The 19859-nt window shown below is 38.0% G+C and overlaps 1 protein-coding gene and 1 long non-coding RNA gene across 2 annotated transcripts in view; both read right to left on the bottom strand.

Moving 5' to 3' along the window:
* mto1 (mitochondrial tRNA translation optimization 1) overlaps nucleotides 1-19859 on the bottom strand; it is a 29310-nt gene that overhangs the window by 179 nt on the left and 9272 nt on the right. The window contains exons 5-12 of the mRNA XM_082152742.1: nucleotides 19485-19783; nucleotides 11125-11237; nucleotides 10488-10678; nucleotides 9370-9500; nucleotides 4478-4682; nucleotides 3167-3338; nucleotides 2881-2990; nucleotides 1644-1801 (exon numbers count right to left, since the gene is read on the bottom strand). Of these exons, the coding sequence (XP_082008868.1) occupies nucleotides 1644-1801; nucleotides 2881-2990; nucleotides 3167-3338; nucleotides 4478-4682; nucleotides 9370-9500; nucleotides 10488-10678; nucleotides 11125-11237; nucleotides 19485-19783 (1379 nt within the window). The remainder of the gene's footprint in view (nucleotides 1-1643; nucleotides 1802-2880; nucleotides 2991-3166; nucleotides 3339-4477; nucleotides 4683-9369; nucleotides 9501-10487; nucleotides 10679-11124; nucleotides 11238-19484; nucleotides 19784-19859) is intronic.
* LOC309485881 lies at nucleotides 12723-16839 on the bottom strand. Its single transcript, XR_014201300.1, has 2 exons — nucleotides 16707-16839; nucleotides 12723-13139 (listed from the first exon to the last, which is right to left on the bottom strand). It is a non-coding gene; the product is annotated as an uncharacterized lncRNA (long non-coding RNA).

Here is a 19859-nt window from a genome sequence, read left to right as displayed (position 1 = left end):
ATGGCTGATTTTAAGAGATTGTTTACACCTGATTTTAAGATCGGACAGTCTGATCACAAGCGGTCAGCTCTTCATGCAGGTATCTAAAACATTTAGCATTCTGATCACTGAAACCACATACAAAGGTTTTAAACGAAAAGTGCATACATTAATGCACAAGCCTTCAAAGAACCTCTCCAGTCTGAAAATCACCATGCACTGACCCAGATCATGTGAAGCACTTCTGTTACCCAAGTTACCCAGGTATTCCATTACAACATCTGAACACTCATGTTTGTGTTTAGATTACATTTCTGGACGTTTATCTGAAAGAATGGTGCACAACTGTGTCTGCCTCAACATGCACTAACACAGTGATGCAGTTAAGCAGCAAATACACATTTTCTAGTTCAGTTTTGAGAAGCATTTGATACTGAAATGGTGCTCAGTCTCACTTGCCCACTTGTGATCAGATCAACCCAGACAAATCTTAAGAGCAGGTTGAAGCAGGCCTAAAATAAAGGCTTTCAGTGAATACCACACACAGTCATTTCTTAAAATGACTACATACATAAACACTTAATACAATACAATAAGTCATTTCAATTAGTCTGTTGTACAGTTGGACAATTCATTTGTTGGAAACATCAGTCTTAACCTGTAGCTGCTAAAAATGTGCTGAATATAACAAAGCTCACGTCACTACAGATGCTGTATCCCACAATGCAATGCATTTTTAACATCTGTTTTTGGCTCGATTTGTTATCGGACTGCAAATGTGTTTTTTTTTTTTTTTTTTTACACAAAAACAAATCAAATATTGAATAAATGTGAACGCTTTAAACTAGATAAAGTTTTAAATAGTGAATAAACCAATGCCCCGAGGGTCTTGTGACAACGATGTAGCATACTTCTGTTTGAAATGGTTTATAGTTGCATACCGTTTCAAATATTATTTTTTTTTTAAATAATAGGTTCAACAGGTTATACTACACTATAAGCGGTACACTGGTATTCTGCTTAGACTCCTGTCGAAGCCAGTGAATCTTTACAAAGAATTCTGGTTTCCTTGTTCAGTAGTTGGTTTATAAATACGAATGCTGAAAATGTCAGTATCAAACCGCATTCATCCCAAGAATCTCCAACTATGTAATAATACAGTGAAATACAGAATTAACCAGCACAACATAACTTGCATTAAATATACAAAGAATGTAAGGTGAAGCAAGTCATTTCTGTGTCACTTCTTGTGGCACCAAATGGACAATAATGACTGGATTCTTACATTTTGTGCAGCTTGCCCATGTAAAACTAAACTAACCTAAACCACCAAAGTACTGGAGTGGTGGTCAGAAGTGTCCGGCCCGAGAGTGTATCTCAGTAAGTGTGCTGCTCTGCCATTTCTAGGGCTGTCAGATCACTTAAGCCCCTTTCACACAGTGAGTTGATCCCAGAAAATTGCCATAGAATTGCTAGAGTGCCTTCTGTGTGAATGCAAACATGTCCCGGGATTGAGCCAAAATCAAACAATCCCGGGACACATTATCATGAAAACATGATTTGAAGCATGATTCGTGTCCGTTAAATATTTGGGGTCTGTTCAAATCTTGTGCCACTGGTGTCACAGAAATTGCAAGCTTCACCTTTATCGTGTGGGTCCTTACTGTGCTCGGTCGTACGCTATCCAGAATCTCTCTGACCTCCTGAGAGAGGGACACGGGTAGAGTCAGATAGTCAATGTCCTCTGGCAAATATAGACTCTCCTCCGCTTGCATTCTCTCTATCTCTTTCCTCTGCTTCTCACAATGTGGACGGTAAATAGCTACAGGAACAGACCGAAGTAACCGTTGTGCATCATTGAAGTTCTGCAGGTGCCATTTCAGTTCACACATACAGTTGTGATCAAAAGTTTACACACACCTTGCAGAATATGTAAAATGTTAATTATTTTAACAAAATAAGAAGGATTATACAAAATGCATGTTATTTTTCATTTAGTACTATTCTGAATAAGATATTTTACATTAAATATGTTTACATAGTCCACAAAACAAAAAAGTTGAATTTATAAAAAAATCACCCCGTTCAAAAGTTTACATACACTTAATTCTTAATACTGTGTGTCGTTACCTGGATGATCCACGGATGTTTTTTTGTTTTTTTTGTGATAGCTGTTCTTGAGTCCCTTGTTTGTCCTGAGCAGTTAAACTGCCCAATGTTCTTCAGAAAAATCCTTCAGGTCCGCCAAATCTTTGATTTTCCTGCATCTTTTGCATATTTGAACCCTTTCCAGTTGTGACTGTGTGATTTTGAGATCCATCTTTTCACACTGAGGACAACTGAGGGACCCATACGCAACTATTGCAAAACGTTTAAACATTCACTGATGCTCCAGAAGGAAACACGATGCATTAAGATCCGAGGGGTGAACACTTTTGAACAGGATGAAGGTGTGTACGTGTTTACTTAATTTGTTCCTTCAGAAGCTACAGAAAATAATAAGTATAATTTACCCTGATCTTCAATACAAAAAGTTTTCTTGATGTGTCATGTTTTCTTCTGGAGCATCTGTGAATGTTTGAACCTTTTGTAATAGTTGTGTATGAGTGCCTCAGTTGTCCTCAGTGTGAAAAGATAGTCACGGCTGGAAAGGGTTAAAATATGCAAAAGCTGCTGGAAAACCACAGAATTTGCGGGACCTAGAGGATTTTTTTATGTAAAATATATTAGTACAGTACAGTATGATCCCTCTTATTTTGATCAAATAATTAACATTTTGCAGATTCTGCAAGGGGCAAGTAAACTTTTTAGCACAACTGTACCTGCCATTAGTTACAAAATTCTGGTTCTATGAAGTATGGTAACAAAACGCAACAATAATGTTTTGGAATGTTATATTACCTTCGACTTTCAGTCTCTCTGAAAATTCTAGATACAGGCCAGAGAGTTCTGGGAAGGCAGAGGCTAACATCTGGAAAGAAACATCTTTGTACTGCAGCACCTCCACTCCACTGAAACAGAAATTGGCACTTTCAGGTCTATAGTTATTTATTCTCATATTAGACACTGAGGAAGGCATCAATGATGAGATTAAACTGACAAACAATCAATTATTTGCATGTGGACAATTTCAAGTATTACATACGCAAGTTTATTATAGTAAGTAAATAAAAGACTTAGGTCTTACTTGAGAATGGAACTCTTAGTCTCGCTGATGTTAACATCTCCCAGTTTGTCCTTCCAGCGAGAGGCAGAGAGATGTATGGACTTCAGGGCAGATAAAGCATCATTCAAACTCACTTGAACCCGAAGAGCTTCATTATAGCGCTGCTCAGACACGCAGCCCAATTCCTCAAAACCTATAAATAATAAACAGAGGCATATGGTAACAAACTGAAATACCAGCCATATATCATGACAGAGCAGTGTATTGGTTATATATTTGAGTTTGGCCTTACAATAGTAACAAACCAGTTTATTGGCTATCTATCTATGAGCAGATGTTTTTGAGTCATTAACCCCTCTTGTGTGTGGAACTATATGCCACAGATACAGGGTATGACATTGTGATGTATGAGGATGTGTCCTAGCCTCACTACTAATTAAAACATTTCAAACTAACAACAGCAGCCTGGGCTTCTTATTAAAAGTTACTGAAGTAACAAGGAGTCAGCAAGATTGTGTGACTACTTTTAAACAGCAGTTCAACAAACAAGAAATCAACATCGGTTAACTTATATTTTATAACAGTATTCGTAGTTCCTTTGCTCTGTCAGTGAAAATAGTTCCAAACAAAGAAGACAACTGAACCAATGCTGGAACCAATGTGGTATTTAATTCCCGAACAAATCGGTTGAGTGAATGATTCAAATGATTCCCTCATAACATATCTTTATGATGATTTAACCAGAAGGAAGAGACACTGTAAAACCCCCACCACTAATGTTCAGACAGTCTGACTGGAACAAACACAGACAAGCAGAGTGATACAAACAGTGAAAAGTTCCAGTGGTGATGGACTGTTATATCAGCACTCCTGGAATGCTGCTCAATAAGATCTGAGAACTAAATATTCACTAAGAATTCATAATTTTCCCCCCAAAAATTACAGAAAAGACATTTATAATGTTACAAAAGAGTTCTATTTCAAATGCTGTTCTTTTGAAATTTCTATTCATCAAAAAATCATGATTTTTTTTTTTTTTTTACAATTAGTTTTAAAAAAAAGAACAAAGGAAATTAATACTTTTACTCAGCAAGGAGTCATATAATGGATCAAAAGTGACAGTGAAGTCATTTATAATGTTACAAAAGATTTTTTCAAATAAATGCTGTTATTTTGAACATTCTATTCATCAGTAACCTAAAATACAATATTTTTAAACCAAAAAAAAATATTCATACCTTTTTCCTTTTTGTTCAGCTTTTTACTGTAAAATATGTAAAGTCACAGCTTTGTGTAAAAATATTCTCTTGTACCTTTCAAATCTTACGGTACCTCTGAGAGTGAGTCGTAGGTCAGCATTGTCTGGTCTGAGGGCGGTTCTGAACTCAGCCCTGCTTGTGAACATACGGTATGGCTCTGTCACTCCACGACCAATCAGATCATCAATTAGAACTCCGATGTAGCTCTGAGTGCGTGAGAGGGACACCGGGGGCTTAGAGAGAGATGTCCGACCTGCATTGACTCCAGCCCACAAACCCTTAACAGAGAACAGAATAAGCAAACATAAGACAGAAGGCAAGGCAATTTATTTATAAAGTTAGTTGACCAATGTGCTGTACACTTTTTAAACATATCCACACACACACACACACAAAAACTAGAAAATAACACAACCATTCAAATGTGTGGAAACATTTTATGTTAGATATAAAAAAATAAAATAAAGTATACTTAATAAATTTGCATTAATTTAGGATGCATTAAGTGATCAAAAATGTTTGTGAAGACATTTGTAATGTTGCAAAAGACCATTTCAATTTAAAATAAATGCTCAAACATTCATGCAGTCCTTTTTTTTCTTTGTTTAAGATACTCAGCTTGATTTTCACATCATGCTTTCTTCCCATAGGTGTTTTTCGGTTTGTAGGACAACTGTTACAGACCTTGTGATCAAACTGTTCCCACATCAGCTCAATATTTAAAGCTAGCAACCATCTGCTATAGTATCGCAATATACAGTACACTATACAATCCCCGAGAAACAGCTCCATTCATTCTCTGATACAGGAGAGGAAGTTTGTCTAAACCTGTAAAATTGTACTCTTTTAAAAAGGCATCGGAAATAAGTGCAATATAGTTTTGTCAAAAATATAGATTTTTCGATGCATGCTGATTTTGAAATATCTGAAACGCTTCCAATACTCATTTTCCACATAATAGATACACAACACCAGCTGCACTTTCTTGCTCTCCCATCTCTCCGACAGCAAGTTGACAAACAAACCCGCCTCCCCTTACGCACTCATTTAATTTGCTCCGGATCAATATTGTTGGTGTTACAGGGCTTGAATTTCTGCGTGGGATTGCACATATTGCACATAATTTAACTCATTCCCACAGATTTTGTGCTCACACCCAAAGTATGCGCACATAAAGCCACCTCTCGGCCTGCTAAATTTAGGTTTTCTTGCCGCTTATTCCACTTAAACAGTCAAATACACTAAATAATGTAAAAATGCCAGTATTGGCGAGTTTTCACATAAACATTAAATGAATGTAAACAGTTGAGAATGAAAATGCATGTGCAACAGTAAAATGGATTTGTGTGTCAGGTCTTAAAGTGACAGCAGCCTAATGCTGCTGCCAAATTATGAGATGATATTAAAAATATCTATATGGTAGTATTCCCCTATGGTATCACTGTCAAAATTGTTAATGTAAATCCCTGGTGATTATTATTAGGACATATCTCCAAAACATTCAAGGTGGCTTTTATTAAACCACACCACTACTTAATCCTGGAGAATTAGTTAACAATAGACTGGTCAAAATTTCTAGAAAAAGTAGCAAATTCCCAACAACACTATGTTCCTTTTGAAGAGAAATGGTATCTGTGAAGTATTTCAGTCAGGTATCATATTTCAGACCATATCATAGTATTAACTTTACTCATCAGTGTTACAAATGACTTTGACCACATTCTTTTGGCTAGACTCGAAAATGATGTTGGCATTAGTGCTACCGTTGGGATATATTATTAAGAAACATCATTGTGTCAGTTCTCATTGGCCAGATGATAATACTTACAAAATGCGGGTGGAAAATCTTAAACTTTGGAACAGTCTACCTAGTATTATTCAAGAGGCAGACAGACTCTTATGTTTTCTCTCAGTTTAAATCTATTTTGAAGACCCATCTCTTTAGATGGGGGGAATTGCACCCAGAAACAACCAAAACACAGTCCTGTACTGTCAGTTAAGAACCCAACGACTAGATAAGCCTTAAAGAGAGATCATACCGGCCAGCTACAGCAAAGCATTATGCTAGGACCAGCTGGGACCACAACGTAGATTTTAACAACTAGGAAGATCATTGTGCAAACAAATTAAACAGAACTAAGCTGCAACTCAACCTTGATGTTTCAATTTACTAGACAGATTACAAGCCCACCAATGTTCTCACCTAATTCATGTCTCCACCTAAATCTGAGATGTATTAGTTCAGAAAAAGACTGAGTTGTAGTGGAGCCTAGAAATCACACAGTAGCTACGTTTACGTGGGCACCTTTTGTTTCAATCGGAATAAATTAATTCCGATTGATGAATCCGAACGTAGTGTTTACATGAACGTTAAATAAAGTGATCGGGATGTTGTCACAAGCTTAAAATCAGAATAGATTTTTTGACATACGCACACTGCACGAATATAGTTTCCCACTGTTTGAGCATACTAACCATTCTTCAATATTGCTCTATTCTTTGTTTTAAAGAGCACAGTTAATATTTATCTTTTTCGGGTCTGACGAGCACATGAACCATTACATGCCGTGCTGCTTATATTTATCAAGCAGTAAAGACGCCCCTTCCCATGCCCAAAACAAGGCAAAACAAACAGCAGCCACATTTTACAGTTGTTAATAGTTGTTTACATTCATTATTATTGTAAAGTTATGTGCTTTATATTGTAATTGTCTCTCTGGTGAATGAGACGAGGTAATTTGAAAGCGTTGCATTACACCCTTCACCAATGCCATCTCGAAAGCAGTGGGTGATTTTCCCTTTGTCTTTTGTTGTTTGATTAACATTAAAGACACAAAATGACAGCAGCCTGATGTACCTGTTATACTGTAGCCTAAGACCTAATGGATGGATCCAATATATTAAGACACATCCTAACTGTTTATGTTCACTTAAGACATAACCGACTGTTATGAGGATACTTGCCAAGATGGACATTTTGACATTATTTTTGACATTAATTAATTATTAGCTCTAACCCCCAGCAGTTCTTTCACGAGCTGCAGTTTGGGGAACCCTGGCATAATATGTTTAATGCATTCTATGATGTTAATAAATAATGAAATATACTTTCTCTTAGTTTTTTATAGAAGCAATCTTAAATTAATCAAACATTTAGATTAGAAAAAGTAGAGTACAAAATGTGTAATCACATATAATATACCTAACTACAATTTTCGTCATGTAACCAATGTAATCAGTAACACACTACAATTTAAAAGTAATCTACCCATCACCGATTACAACACACTGTAAGTGTATAAGCACCATTTGGTGTTTGGACCGTTTGGACCTGAAAATTGTAATGCATGACATCAGACTTAACAAACGGACAGCGTCTTTCTTTTCTCATGCCTGGTACACGCAAGACTAATGAGACATGGAATGTTGACGGTGTCAAGCTGAGGTAGTCACTCCACGAATAATGTTGTTTTTTCTTATCTGTCAGTTCTTTTGTCATAAATTATAAAAAAAGTTATACTATACATTTAATTACAATCTTTCTACGAAGCAGTTTATAAAGGCAGCTAACTTTTTACAAGTTTGTTTCATTTATCTGCAAGAGCTGCTTATGTCAGAGAGAGAATTTCTGGAAATCAGTCAAAAAGGAAATAGAATGTTAACATTGATGCTATTTAATTACAATGGCAATTCCATCAATGCTGAATTTCTTTCAAAAACATAAACATGTCTTAGCATTTCCAAGCTTTTATGTGGTAGTTTAGAAGCACAAGAAGAAATACTTAAAGGTGAAGTCACTTAGTAACTAGCAACAGCAAAAAAAAAAAAATTCACAAATGGGCTTCTCAAAACACCTCCCACCTGTCATTGGTCAAACTGATGGTCTGCCTTTAACTACCCCACTGTTTGAGCTAGAAGTTGTTCAACGTTAAAAGCTGTTGTTCTGAAAATGTCAGTGTTTAAACTCTTCAGTAATTCAACTTATCAGTGGATTACTTGATTCTACACATAGACCTCGGTACTACGACAGATAGAGTCATGTCATCAATGAACACACTGGAGAATAACGCAAATCACACAATTCATCAACGAGAACTGACAAAGAACAACAAATAAGTAACTATAGAAACAATCGAGGATTGAATCAGTAACCGATGAAATTAAACTAAACAGAGCAGGGAAAAAGGAAACAGAACAGAATGTTAAAATAAGGGTTCACATAACAGAACATAAACCTGACAAATAGTTTGTTGGGCTATTGTTATATGTCTAACAGTTAGTAACAGTTAATCTGACTGAACAAGAGGTTTTCTAATATTTTACCAGTAATTGTCTCTAAGCGTTCTAGACAGGCTGTCCCGTCAGTCAATGCAGGTTACATTATTACGCCACTAGGTGGGGGCAAGGGACTGTATTTTAGTGAGTCATTAAACGGTTCATCAACAAGGTGAAGGTTTCATTTTGAGCGCCACTTTAGATGGCTCAATCGACCAGCAATGTGTCGCCTGGGTAACGCTGAAGCTGATGCTTTACTTCATCGAGATTCAATGCATTTACCAGCCCTGACTCCATTAATGGGAAATGGATATAAGACTTGACCCTAAGTAGGACAGACGCAGGTAATCGCACGCGCTCAGTCCATCTCTGTCTCTCTCACTCGCTATCTGTTTAGGCTTGTTTAGTGCAAATCTGTATAAATCACAATGGAACACAGAGCCTTTAGTAAAAAAAGAGCCATTTGGCAGGAAAAAAATACATTCTTCACTCTTGTTATCATTAACTTATTTAACATTAAATATGAATGCATGAAATGTAAAACATGAAGGGTATAGTCTTATGATTTTTTTTTTAAATGTGAACATCGAGGATTCGCGATTGCGGCAGTTGCTTGCATTCCTCTGTAGTTGGCTTGTCAGTAGTTGGCTTGTCAGTATTACAATATTGCGGTTATCACAATATCCCTACCTGTGCAGCTGCCTCCTCATAGCCTGTGGTTCCATTTATCTGCCCAGCCAGGAAGAGACCCTGAGTGCTCTTTACCTGCAGCCACGGGAAGAGTTGTGTTGGACAGACAAAGTCATACTGCACTCCATAACCTGGAGCAAAACATTAAGACAACTTATGAGTTTTCTGTATAGTCTATTGCAGATCAACACTGAGCATTACCCATTTAATATTTACCCGCCCCTAACTGCCCCATTGTTTACTGTCTTAGTGGGCAGTTCTTTCACAGAATAATCTGCAAAGCGGCCCAGTGGAGATATTCAAAAGTCTGGCAACGTGACAGTCCAACGTAACATGATCCAAGGTCTGTGTCTCTAAAATGTTCCAAATTAATAACCTGAATTAATTAACGAATTAATAGTCAATAATAAATTACACATCTACAATAAGCATATCCAACCTTACCCAGATACATCCAGTACACTCATGTTAAGCGGTATGTACAATGTAGCAAATCTCAACTGCTTGATTGTTATATCATCAAAAAATGTAAACTACACGGTATTATCTCCCAGCAATATTAAAAGTTGGATATATAGTAATTACTACTTTACCTGCATACATACAGTATGCTCACAAAAAGCAATACTATACACTACATAGCAAATCCTGGCTGTTTGATTGTTTATATCGTCTCAAAATGTAAACCATATTATCGCACAGCTCTATATATAATGTTGGATATATTATATCCGCATACAGACAATGCACTCATGTAAAACTATATATGCTGTCATGGCATGCAATCATTTGTCATTTCTTAGCACCATCTTGTGGCAGTTTGGTGTAACAACAAAGACTGAAGATGACTACGAGCTGTTTTCTTAGTCGTTGGTATAGATCATGTGACTCTTGGGTTAGAGGTTAACCAGGAAATGACTGCAGTGTTTCAGTGGGCATTCACTAAATTCCAGGGGTTTAATTACTGCAACGTAAAATGGGCTTTTTTTCGAGTTGTGGGGAAGACGCCCCCTTTACAAAAAATTATTTTCTGGGGAAAAAAAATGTTCTGAAACAATGCACGTATTGTGGAAAAGTATTGTACAAATAAATTTGATTTGGCTTGATTATAAATGTACCTGGAGTGCAAATCTTTGCACGTTGCAGCCCAGGAATCTCTCTGATGAGGCAGAGTTGCTTCTCAGGGGGCATCGTCATAGACAAACCCTGAGGGTACATGAGGTCAGAGGTCAGACCCTCCGGTTCCAGCCATACCTGGTGCTGGCGCCCTGGAAACCGAAGCACCTTCGACTCAATGGAGGGGCAGTACCTGTGAGAAATGGTGTCAGATTCATCATTTGATGCAAGCATTTACTCTTAATAATGCCCCATTCTCATCTTGTTAAAATTAGTATAATACAAATACTTAATCAGTATATTAATTCACCATAAATGCTCTTCTAATGACAAAACAGAGCTAAGAAAGTGCACCAGGCAACACTGGCTGAGCTAAAATGGTATATAAACTAATATGTGTGTGATACTGTACCTAGCTACCTTTGAATGCTGAGGCCACTGCCATTTTGCTTTTTATATGTTATAATAATAGGAGAGTGGTAGAGGTATAAGCTTTCATACGATTTGAAGTTTCCTTGAATTCATGAGGACGTGAACAGCTTTACTAGTCAGAAATTCATAATTATGGTAATTCAGAAAAAGACGTGAACCCCCACCTTAAGCCAGTGGAAAGTGTTTGTGTGGGTGTTCAAACATTACCTGGGTCCTTTAGTGTCTTGCTGTATGTGTGAGTTATGGTGGCTGCTCTCTTTCACCACTCTTTCTACCCCAGGAGTGGTGTAGGTCAGATAACATGGAAGCTGCTCTTCGGGCTACACAGAAAATTAGCAACATGGCGGTTTACTAATCCAAACTATGATGACAGAGATCAGTACCACATTTTTCAAGGCACATCATATGACAGCTTTGTGTGAGGTAGCCATGACAAAATAAACATTTTCTAACAACATAAATGTTTAATTGTTTTTCTAGTTTTCCAGTCTCCCTTTGACAGTTCAGGATAGTCACAACAAGTAGAAGAGTTTTGTTCTTGTGGTGCCATTAAGTCAAGTCAAGTCAAGTCAAGTATATTTGTATAGCCCTTTTCACAATACAGATTGTATCAAAGCAGCTTCACAGTATTAAATTAAAATAATACAACAAGGTTTGTTTCTAGTGGAATTTATTGATTGATAAAATTAAATTAAATATCCCCAAAATATCCCCAACTGAGCAAGCCAAAGGCAACAGTGGCAAGGAACCGAAAAACTCCATCAAGTGACCTAATGGTGTCCTAAAACTCCATCAGGTGACCTAATGGAGAAAAAAAAACCTTGGGAGAACCCAGGCTCAGTCGGGGGCCAGTTCTCCTCTGGCATTTATGAGCTAGAGGCCGGATTGTAGTTTGAACTGTAAGATTAAAAATATTATATGAATGCCTGGCTGAAGAGATGCGACTTTAATCTAGTTTTAAACTGGGAGAGCGAGTCTGAGCAACGAACAGTATCAGGAAGACTATTCCAGAGTTTTGGAGCCAAATGTGAAAATGCTCTCCCTCCTTTGGTGGTTCTGGATATCCTAGGTATGACCAAAAGCCTTGAATTTAGTGATCTTAAAGAGCGCGATGGATTATAGGGCGATAGAAGATCTGTTAAATAGACTGGAGCTAAGCCGTTTAGGGCTTTATAAGTCAGTAGCAATACCTTGTAATTAATACGGAACTTTATAGGTAACCAATGCAGTGATGATAAAATCGGTGTTATATGATCATATTTTCTTGATGTAGTATCTTCATTAGCCAATCAGTGTTTCCTAAACGCAATTTCCCTGCAGCTCAAGGGCCTAAAACTAACTTTTTGCCACACCTGCCAATGGCCGGTGACTTGACAAAATATATTGGCCATGAATATTTTACAAAAACAGCCAGTTATGATACCAACATTTTAGTGACCAGTGAAAAATTCACAATTCTCTATTCCAATTTCAATACCACAGCTAAAACTACTTCCCTAACTAATATAAATTAAAAACATTATTAAAAAGACAAGTAACAATAGTTTTCAGGTAGAGACATTGAATAAAGTAATCAAATGTAAAATAACACTGTATAGTCTCTCACTGTATAAATTAAACAGATTAATCTGCATTCCGTAACTTTTTTGGGTTAAAAATTATCCAAAATAAATGTGAGCAAGTAAATAACCAGCCAGTGTTCAAAACTATCTGCTTGCCTTAGCTCGATTCAAAACAGTAAGCTTGTAATAATGTTTTTAATTCTAGTGATACTGGTGGATTTCCGCGGGAAATTCGAGCATGTCTTTGCGTCATTACGTCTAATCTGTACACATAAAGAAGCTGTCTCGGCTAGTAGGCTATATTGCATGTGAGGATGTTGGAGGTGGAGATTTAAAGCCTTTTCTCACAGCAATTGATATAATTAAATTAATCAATTTGATGGCGGATCCAGAAAGGTTCAAATGACAATCACCAGTGACAACTGGAGATTCACCTGTTGTAAAATGCAAAAGACATCGTTCGGACTTCGGAGTGGCTACAGAAAAAAAAGAGACTGCAATCGGGCCCATGCGAAAACAAGGATAAATATCGGAAGGGCATTAAATGTAGTTACGCAATGCTGATGTTGTTAACATGAACAATTTGAGAACAAAGTATAATTTGCACGGTTTGATGTGATATGATAAGCAATCATTTAGATTTAATCAGCACAATTTAGTCTCACACATCAACCTGGAGGCTAGGCAAACGGGCCTGGCCTGCTATATTCTCCTGAAGCTTGGGTAAACAAGCCTAAGCCTGCAACATCATTTTGGAAGCTGGGACATACTCTACAAGATAAACTGGTACTGTTATTTGTCAACTTTACTATTAGTAAATTAATGACGATGGCATTTTTCTTAATTTTCTTATCCCTGTTGGTCACTTGGAACTTGAAACTGGACACTGATCCTAGGGTGAGTTGTTTTAATAATATGGTGGGCATACAGGAAACCTACTATAGTGGCACAAAAACCAGTATTGACATGCACCAGGAACCATTACACTTTTGTTGGAACCTGGACTTCTGGATGGATCTGTATTGGGATTTGCCTAAACTGCAAAATTTTTTTGCTTTGTATAATTTGTCTTTCTCAATTAATGACAGGCATTGCCTGGTTTCAGCATATGATAGGCCGGCTTCAAAATATACTGTGAAATGCAGATTGATTATTACACTACTCCTACTTCTATCTGGAAATGTGCAGCCCAATCCTGGCCCCTGTTTGCAATGTGTCTTGACCCCTGCTGAATTTAAATCAATGCCTGGACTTAAATTTGTTCATCTTAATGTTCGCAGTTTACTACCAAAAATGGACATGGTTAAAATTTGGATTGAATCTACAGATGCAGACATAGCGATAATTTCGGAAACTTGGTTGACGAAATCAATTACTAATGAAGATATAAATGTGCATGGGTATAATGTTTTTCGCAGTGACAGGCCGAAGAAAGGTGGTGGTGTAGCCATCTATGTTAAGTCAAGATTTGGTGCATCAGTTGTTCTGTCTGAGTCTCTCTGTAAGCAAATGGAGTTTTTGGCCTTAAATGTTGAAATATTTAAGTCCCTTTCAATAACTGTTGTGGGGTGTTATAGACCTCCATCGGCCTCCAGGGAGGCTTTATCATCTTTAAAGCTTCTTTTGTCCAGATTAAACTATAGGGAACTTTTACTGGCCGGGGACTTGAATTGGGACTGGCTAAATGTTGTTTCTGATGAATTTAAATCTTTTTGTGATTCTATCAGTCTTAGCCAGTTGGTAAATGTACCTACAAGGCCTAATCTCAAAAATCCAGATAAATCTACTTTAATCGACTTGATTCTAACAAATGTCCCTCATAAATTTGTATCCATGGGTGTCTTTTGTAATGATCTGAGTGATCATTGTGTTATTGCTACTTCGAGAGGCAGTAAAATACCCAAATGTAAATCGCAAATTATTAGAAAGAGGAATTTGAAAAACTTTAATGAACAAGCCTATCATCATGATCTATCTTTGATTAACTGGGGACAGCTAGGCCTGTTGCCTGACGTTGAGCTTGCCTGGACACTTTTTAAGGAGAATTTTGAGAAAATTGTAAATAAACATGCTCCTTGGACAAAGCATAGAGTGAAGGGACGGGAAAACCCTTGGTTTTCTCCAGAGTTGTCAGACATTATCCATCAGCGAAATGTGGCATGGGCTAAAGCTAGAAATGGTGATTCTGCCACTGACTGGTCCATTTTCAGACAACTAAGAAATAAATGTACCTCTCTTATCAAAAAGGCTAAATCAGAATATTATTTATCAGTCACAAGTGAAAACCTCAATAATCCACAGAAATTTTGGAAAGTCATCAAGTCTCTTTCTGTGAATAAAAGTAATGAAGCCCTCCCAAAATTTGTCTTAAAAAACTCTCTCCCAGTCTACGACAGAGTTGATGTCTTAAATTGCTTTAATGAGCATTTTGTATCAGTTGGTTCTCTGTCCGAGTCGACAGGAGTAGTCGCTGTCACTCCATGCACATACTCCCCAGTGTTTTCTGGAGAGCCTTTCAATTTTGTTTCTTTTACTGTGCAGCAGGTGCATGGAGCTCTTAAAGCGTTAGATCACAGAAAACCTCCTGGACCAGATTTAATAGAGCCTTACTTTTTGAAAAAGGCGGCTGATTTTGTTGCAGAGCCCCTCACAATTCTTTTTAATCTGTCAATTCAAAACAATGAAATACCATCAGTTTGGAAGTCAGCTTTTGTTATTCCCTTGTTTAAAGGAGGTGATCCAGCAGTTTTAACTAACTATCGGCCTATATCTAATTTGTGTGTTTTGTCAAAAATTTTAGAATCCCTTGTTTCAGACCAAATAAAAGAGTTTTTATACTCAAATGAACTCCTTTCCAAACTGCAATCAGGCTTCAGGAAAAAGCACAGTACCATCACTGCTGTCACAAAAGTAATTAATGACATACTTGTCGCTCTTGATAGAAAGCAATTCTGTGCATCACTTTTTCTTGATCTGTCGAAAGCTTTTGACACAGTGGACCATGCTGTTCTAAAGCATAGGCTTCTTTGTCTGGGATTGTCTGATTGTGTAGTTTCCTGGTTCATGAATTATCTGAGTGACAGGACTCAGTGCATTAAATGTGATGGTCTATGTTCTGCATTAGTGAAGGTCCACAAGGGGGTGCCACAAGGCTCAATATTAGGTCCTCTCTTGTTTATTATGTATATAAATGAACTAGGCCACAATGTGTCGGATGCTAATATGCATTTGTATGCTGATGACACGATTATTTATTGTTTTGGATCGTCCCCAGCTAAAGCGGTTGAGTCTTTGCAGAAAGCTTTTAATGTGGTTCAACGCACACTTATGCAACTTAAACTGGTTCTCAATGCTGATAAGACCAAACTGATGCTGTTTAGTAATACTAAGAAGGTTTCTCAAGCTCCTCCTCCTGTGTTCACTTTGACTGGAAGTGTCATAGAGGTGGTTCATTCTTATAAATACCTTGGTATCTGGCTTGATGATGCTCTCACTTTTAAGCCTCATATAGACAACCTTGTGAAGAAACTCAAACTTAAACTGTCTTTTTTCTTTCGAAATAAATTTTGTTTTTCTTTTAAAGCTAAAAAGCAGCTAGTCACTGCAACATTTTTATCTGTCTTAGATTATGGAGACCTGGTGTATAGGACCGCTTCAGCACAATGTCTGTATAAGATTGACACTGTTTATCATGCGTCTCTGAGATTTATTACGAATTGTAAAAACTTGACCCATCATTGTGAATTATATTCCAGAGTGGGATGGCCATCGTTGTCCAACAGGAGATCAGGGCATTGGCATATTTTTATCTATAAGGCCATGCTTGGTCTGTTGCCATCCTACATCTGTAGTTTAATCACATGGAGAAGTGTTGGTTCTTATTCATTGCGATCAAATGATAACTTGCTGCTCTTTGTTCCATTTGCCCGTACAGAACTGGGAAAAAGGGCTTTTGTCTACTCCGCTCCTTCTGCATGGAACTTTATGCAAAAAGACTTGAAATTATCTGAACTTATTTCCTTAAATGCTTTTAAGTCCAGATTGAGAGAACCTGAAATGACCTGTTTAAATTGTAAATGTTTTTAATTATTTGTATTGTATAACTTTTATAAATGTAATTGACTGTGTTTTTGCTGCCTTTTGGCCAGGACTCCCTTGAAAAAGAGGTTTTTAACCTCAATGGGACCTTCCTGGTTAAATAAAGGTTAAAAAAAAAAAAAAATTTACTGCAATGCTTTTTTCCCCCTAGTTGGTCAGAACAAAGTGGATGTTACTTGTTCAGATGACATTTTCCAGTGAAAATTCTTATGTTGGTCATACATCCAAAAAGTAGAATCTGTAATTCCAAATGACAGTATCCACACCGGCGCGGCGACTGACAGCCGCACATTCTCCTCAAAACATTGGATTCACCCGCGCTGTGCTGTGCCGAGGCACAACCCACGTAAAGTTGATAATTCCGCGAATAACTGCAATTGCAGATTCCAAAACAAAGATGAAAAACTACTGACTGCAGACTTAACATAAAAAAAAAAAAATTGAGACGCAATTTTTTAATTATTGATTTTTTACATACTTTTGAGTGAATATGTCTGTCCAAGTGCAAGAAGACTTGAAACAGAGCTAATATCAGTATTTACGCGCTGTCTGAGACTCTGCTTTCTGGGCGCACGCTTCGAATGAGTGCGCACAATAAACTTACCACACAGCGTGCGAGTAACGAATTGAGTTCCTTTTCGTGTCTTCTTGCACTTGAATATTTAATTTGGCACGACAGTGCAGCGCTGGGCCGTCAACTGTCCCGAGCGTAGTTTACGTTCATGTTCTCACAACGTTGCTTTGTTAGAGTTCATAAAGATGTTACCACCCAAATGGTCAATGTGTTTTTTACATGCATTTGGCACTTGGTGAGTGTTAATTTTAAGCCCTGAGTGAGTAAGCAAAGTAACCCAAGTGAGCACAGACAGAAGCAGGCAGGTCACGTACTTCTGAAGGGTCCACTGAGATAACTGAGAATGCTAAAAGATAGCTTTCAGTAGGCATCACAGACCTCCTTGTGAGGAACAGACCAAATTTGTGTTTTTTGTGTTTTTGGTTTTTGGTTATTCTTGTTAAATTGTGTGCATTACGTTTTAGTCATGATTTAAATGGGCAGAATGCAAGCTTACCAGTGAATAACAACTAATATTTGGATCTGCTGCTCACACAAAGCTGTTGGTATATAGCATACTACTTTTATGTAGTGTTGTTTTTCAGATGTGGTCACTATGTTGTATGGAAAAATGCTGCGTGAAAATTCTTTCATAAAAGAGGAAAAAATTACCGGTATGCATTTCACAGAAGTTAGTCAGTCATTCAGATTTGGAATGACAGATTTGGTGAGTAAATGGGGTGTATTCCCTTGGGGTGTAAATGATTAGCTAAAGCCGCGTTTCCACCAAAATTACCAGAGGGAACTTTTTTTTCCCCCAGACATGTTGCTGTCTGCGTTTCCACCATGGTCTAAAGTACTGTGATGATTAGGCAAATAGCCTGAACCACGTCATCGGTCCATCTGTCATATTTTTAAAACTCCATTGTTGATTAGAATAGCAAACATTGTTACTGCACGCACTGCAACAGATAAAAAAAAAAAATGGTGGTTGAAAAAAAATGCTGCAAGTTCAAACAATCAAAATGCGGCATGAACTCAACCAATCAGCATTTTCAGCGCCCAAGTCCCACCCCTGAAAGTTCCTGAACTTTGAAAAAGTACTATCTTCGCAAGCAGGGACTTTCGGAGGGGGACATTTTTTACCCGGTACTTCATTTAGACCCTGGTTCCTGCGGTAGAAACACACAGACTACCACCTTAAAAAAAGTCCCTAGTCCCTGGGGAAAGTTCCTGCGGTGGAAACACGGCTTAAAGGAGTAGTTCACTTTAAAATGAAAATTACCCCATGATTTACTCACCCTCAAGCCATGCTAGGTGTATATGACTTTCTTCTTTCAGATGAATACAATCGGAGTTATATTAATAAATGTCCTGGCTCTTCCAAGTATTATAATGGCAGTGGATTGCAACCAACAGATTGAATGGTAAATGGTAAAATGGACTGCATTTATATAGCGCTTTCACAGACCTATGGCCACCAAAGCGCTTTACATATAGCCTCACATTCACCCATTCACTCACACATTCATACACCGACGGCGGTGTCAGCCATGCAAGGCGCCACCCAGCTCGTCGGGAGCAGCTGGGGTTAGGTGTCTTGCTCATGGACACCTCGACACTTGGTCAGGTGGAACCGGGGATTGAACCACCAACCTTCCGGTTTGTAGACAACCTACATGAACCACTGAGCCACTATAAGCTCAAAAAAGTGCATCCATCCATCATAAACGAACTCCACGTGGCTCTGGGGGGTTAATAAAGGCCTTCTGAAGCAAATCGATGAGTTTGTGTAAGAAAAATATTCATATATAACAAGTTACAAAGGAAATTCTAGCTTCCGGCCAAACGAACATACGCAGTCCTACTACTTACTATACTACTTGCCCCTAATGCGCAACTTATGACGTCGGAAGTGGCATAATGCATCATGGCGTAGCGTAAATATCAGCAGTACGTCGCATTACTCGCATAAGTTGCGCTTTACACTTAAGTCAAATCCATATGTTCGTTTGGCCGGAATCTAGTTATTTTACTTTATACATTTTTAAATATGAATATTTTTCTTACACAAACTCATCGTTTTGCTTCAGAAGGCCTTTATTAACCCACAGGAGCCGCGTGGAGTTCGTTTATGATGGATGGAAGGCTTCAATCTGTTGGTTGCAATCCACTGCTGCCCTTATAAAGCTTGGAAGAGCCAGGACATTTATTAATACAACTATGAATGTATTCGTGTGAAAGAAGAAAGTCATATACACCTAGGATGGCTTGAGGGTGAGTAAATCATGGGGTAATTTTCATTTTAAAGTGAACTACTCCTTTAAGGATAGAATATGACTGGTAATTCATACCTTGCAGTGTGTGTGTGTATTCATGAAGCTGAATGGAGTGGGACTTGGGTCAGGCAAACGAATAAGGGTGAGAGAGAAGTCGATCGTATCCTTGATGATACGGGGAGGAGTACCAGTCCTCAGCCGGCCAACCTTCAACCCCAAAACTTCTTTCAAGGTATGAGAGAGACCCGCACAGGAAGGCGGATCAGCCATTCGCCCCCCTGGAGAAGTGTTTTGGCCGATGAAGAGAGCACCAGACAGGAAGGTGCCAGTGGTCAGAACCACAGAGCGGGAATGGATTTCACCACCTCCATGAGCTGCCACAGACAACATTTGGTCAAAACATGAATCCGTCACTCTGTTATTAGGAAGAGTGGAGTGCGTTGAGTATAT

This window comes from Leuciscus leuciscus, assembly GCF_965113295.1.
Source record: "Leuciscus leuciscus genome assembly, chromosome: 21".
Lineage (NCBI taxonomy): Eukaryota > Metazoa > Chordata > Actinopteri > Cypriniformes > Leuciscidae > Leuciscus > Leuciscus leuciscus.
Note: the sequence above shows the minus strand (reverse complement) of the source record. Positions and strands in the feature narration are given on the sequence as shown.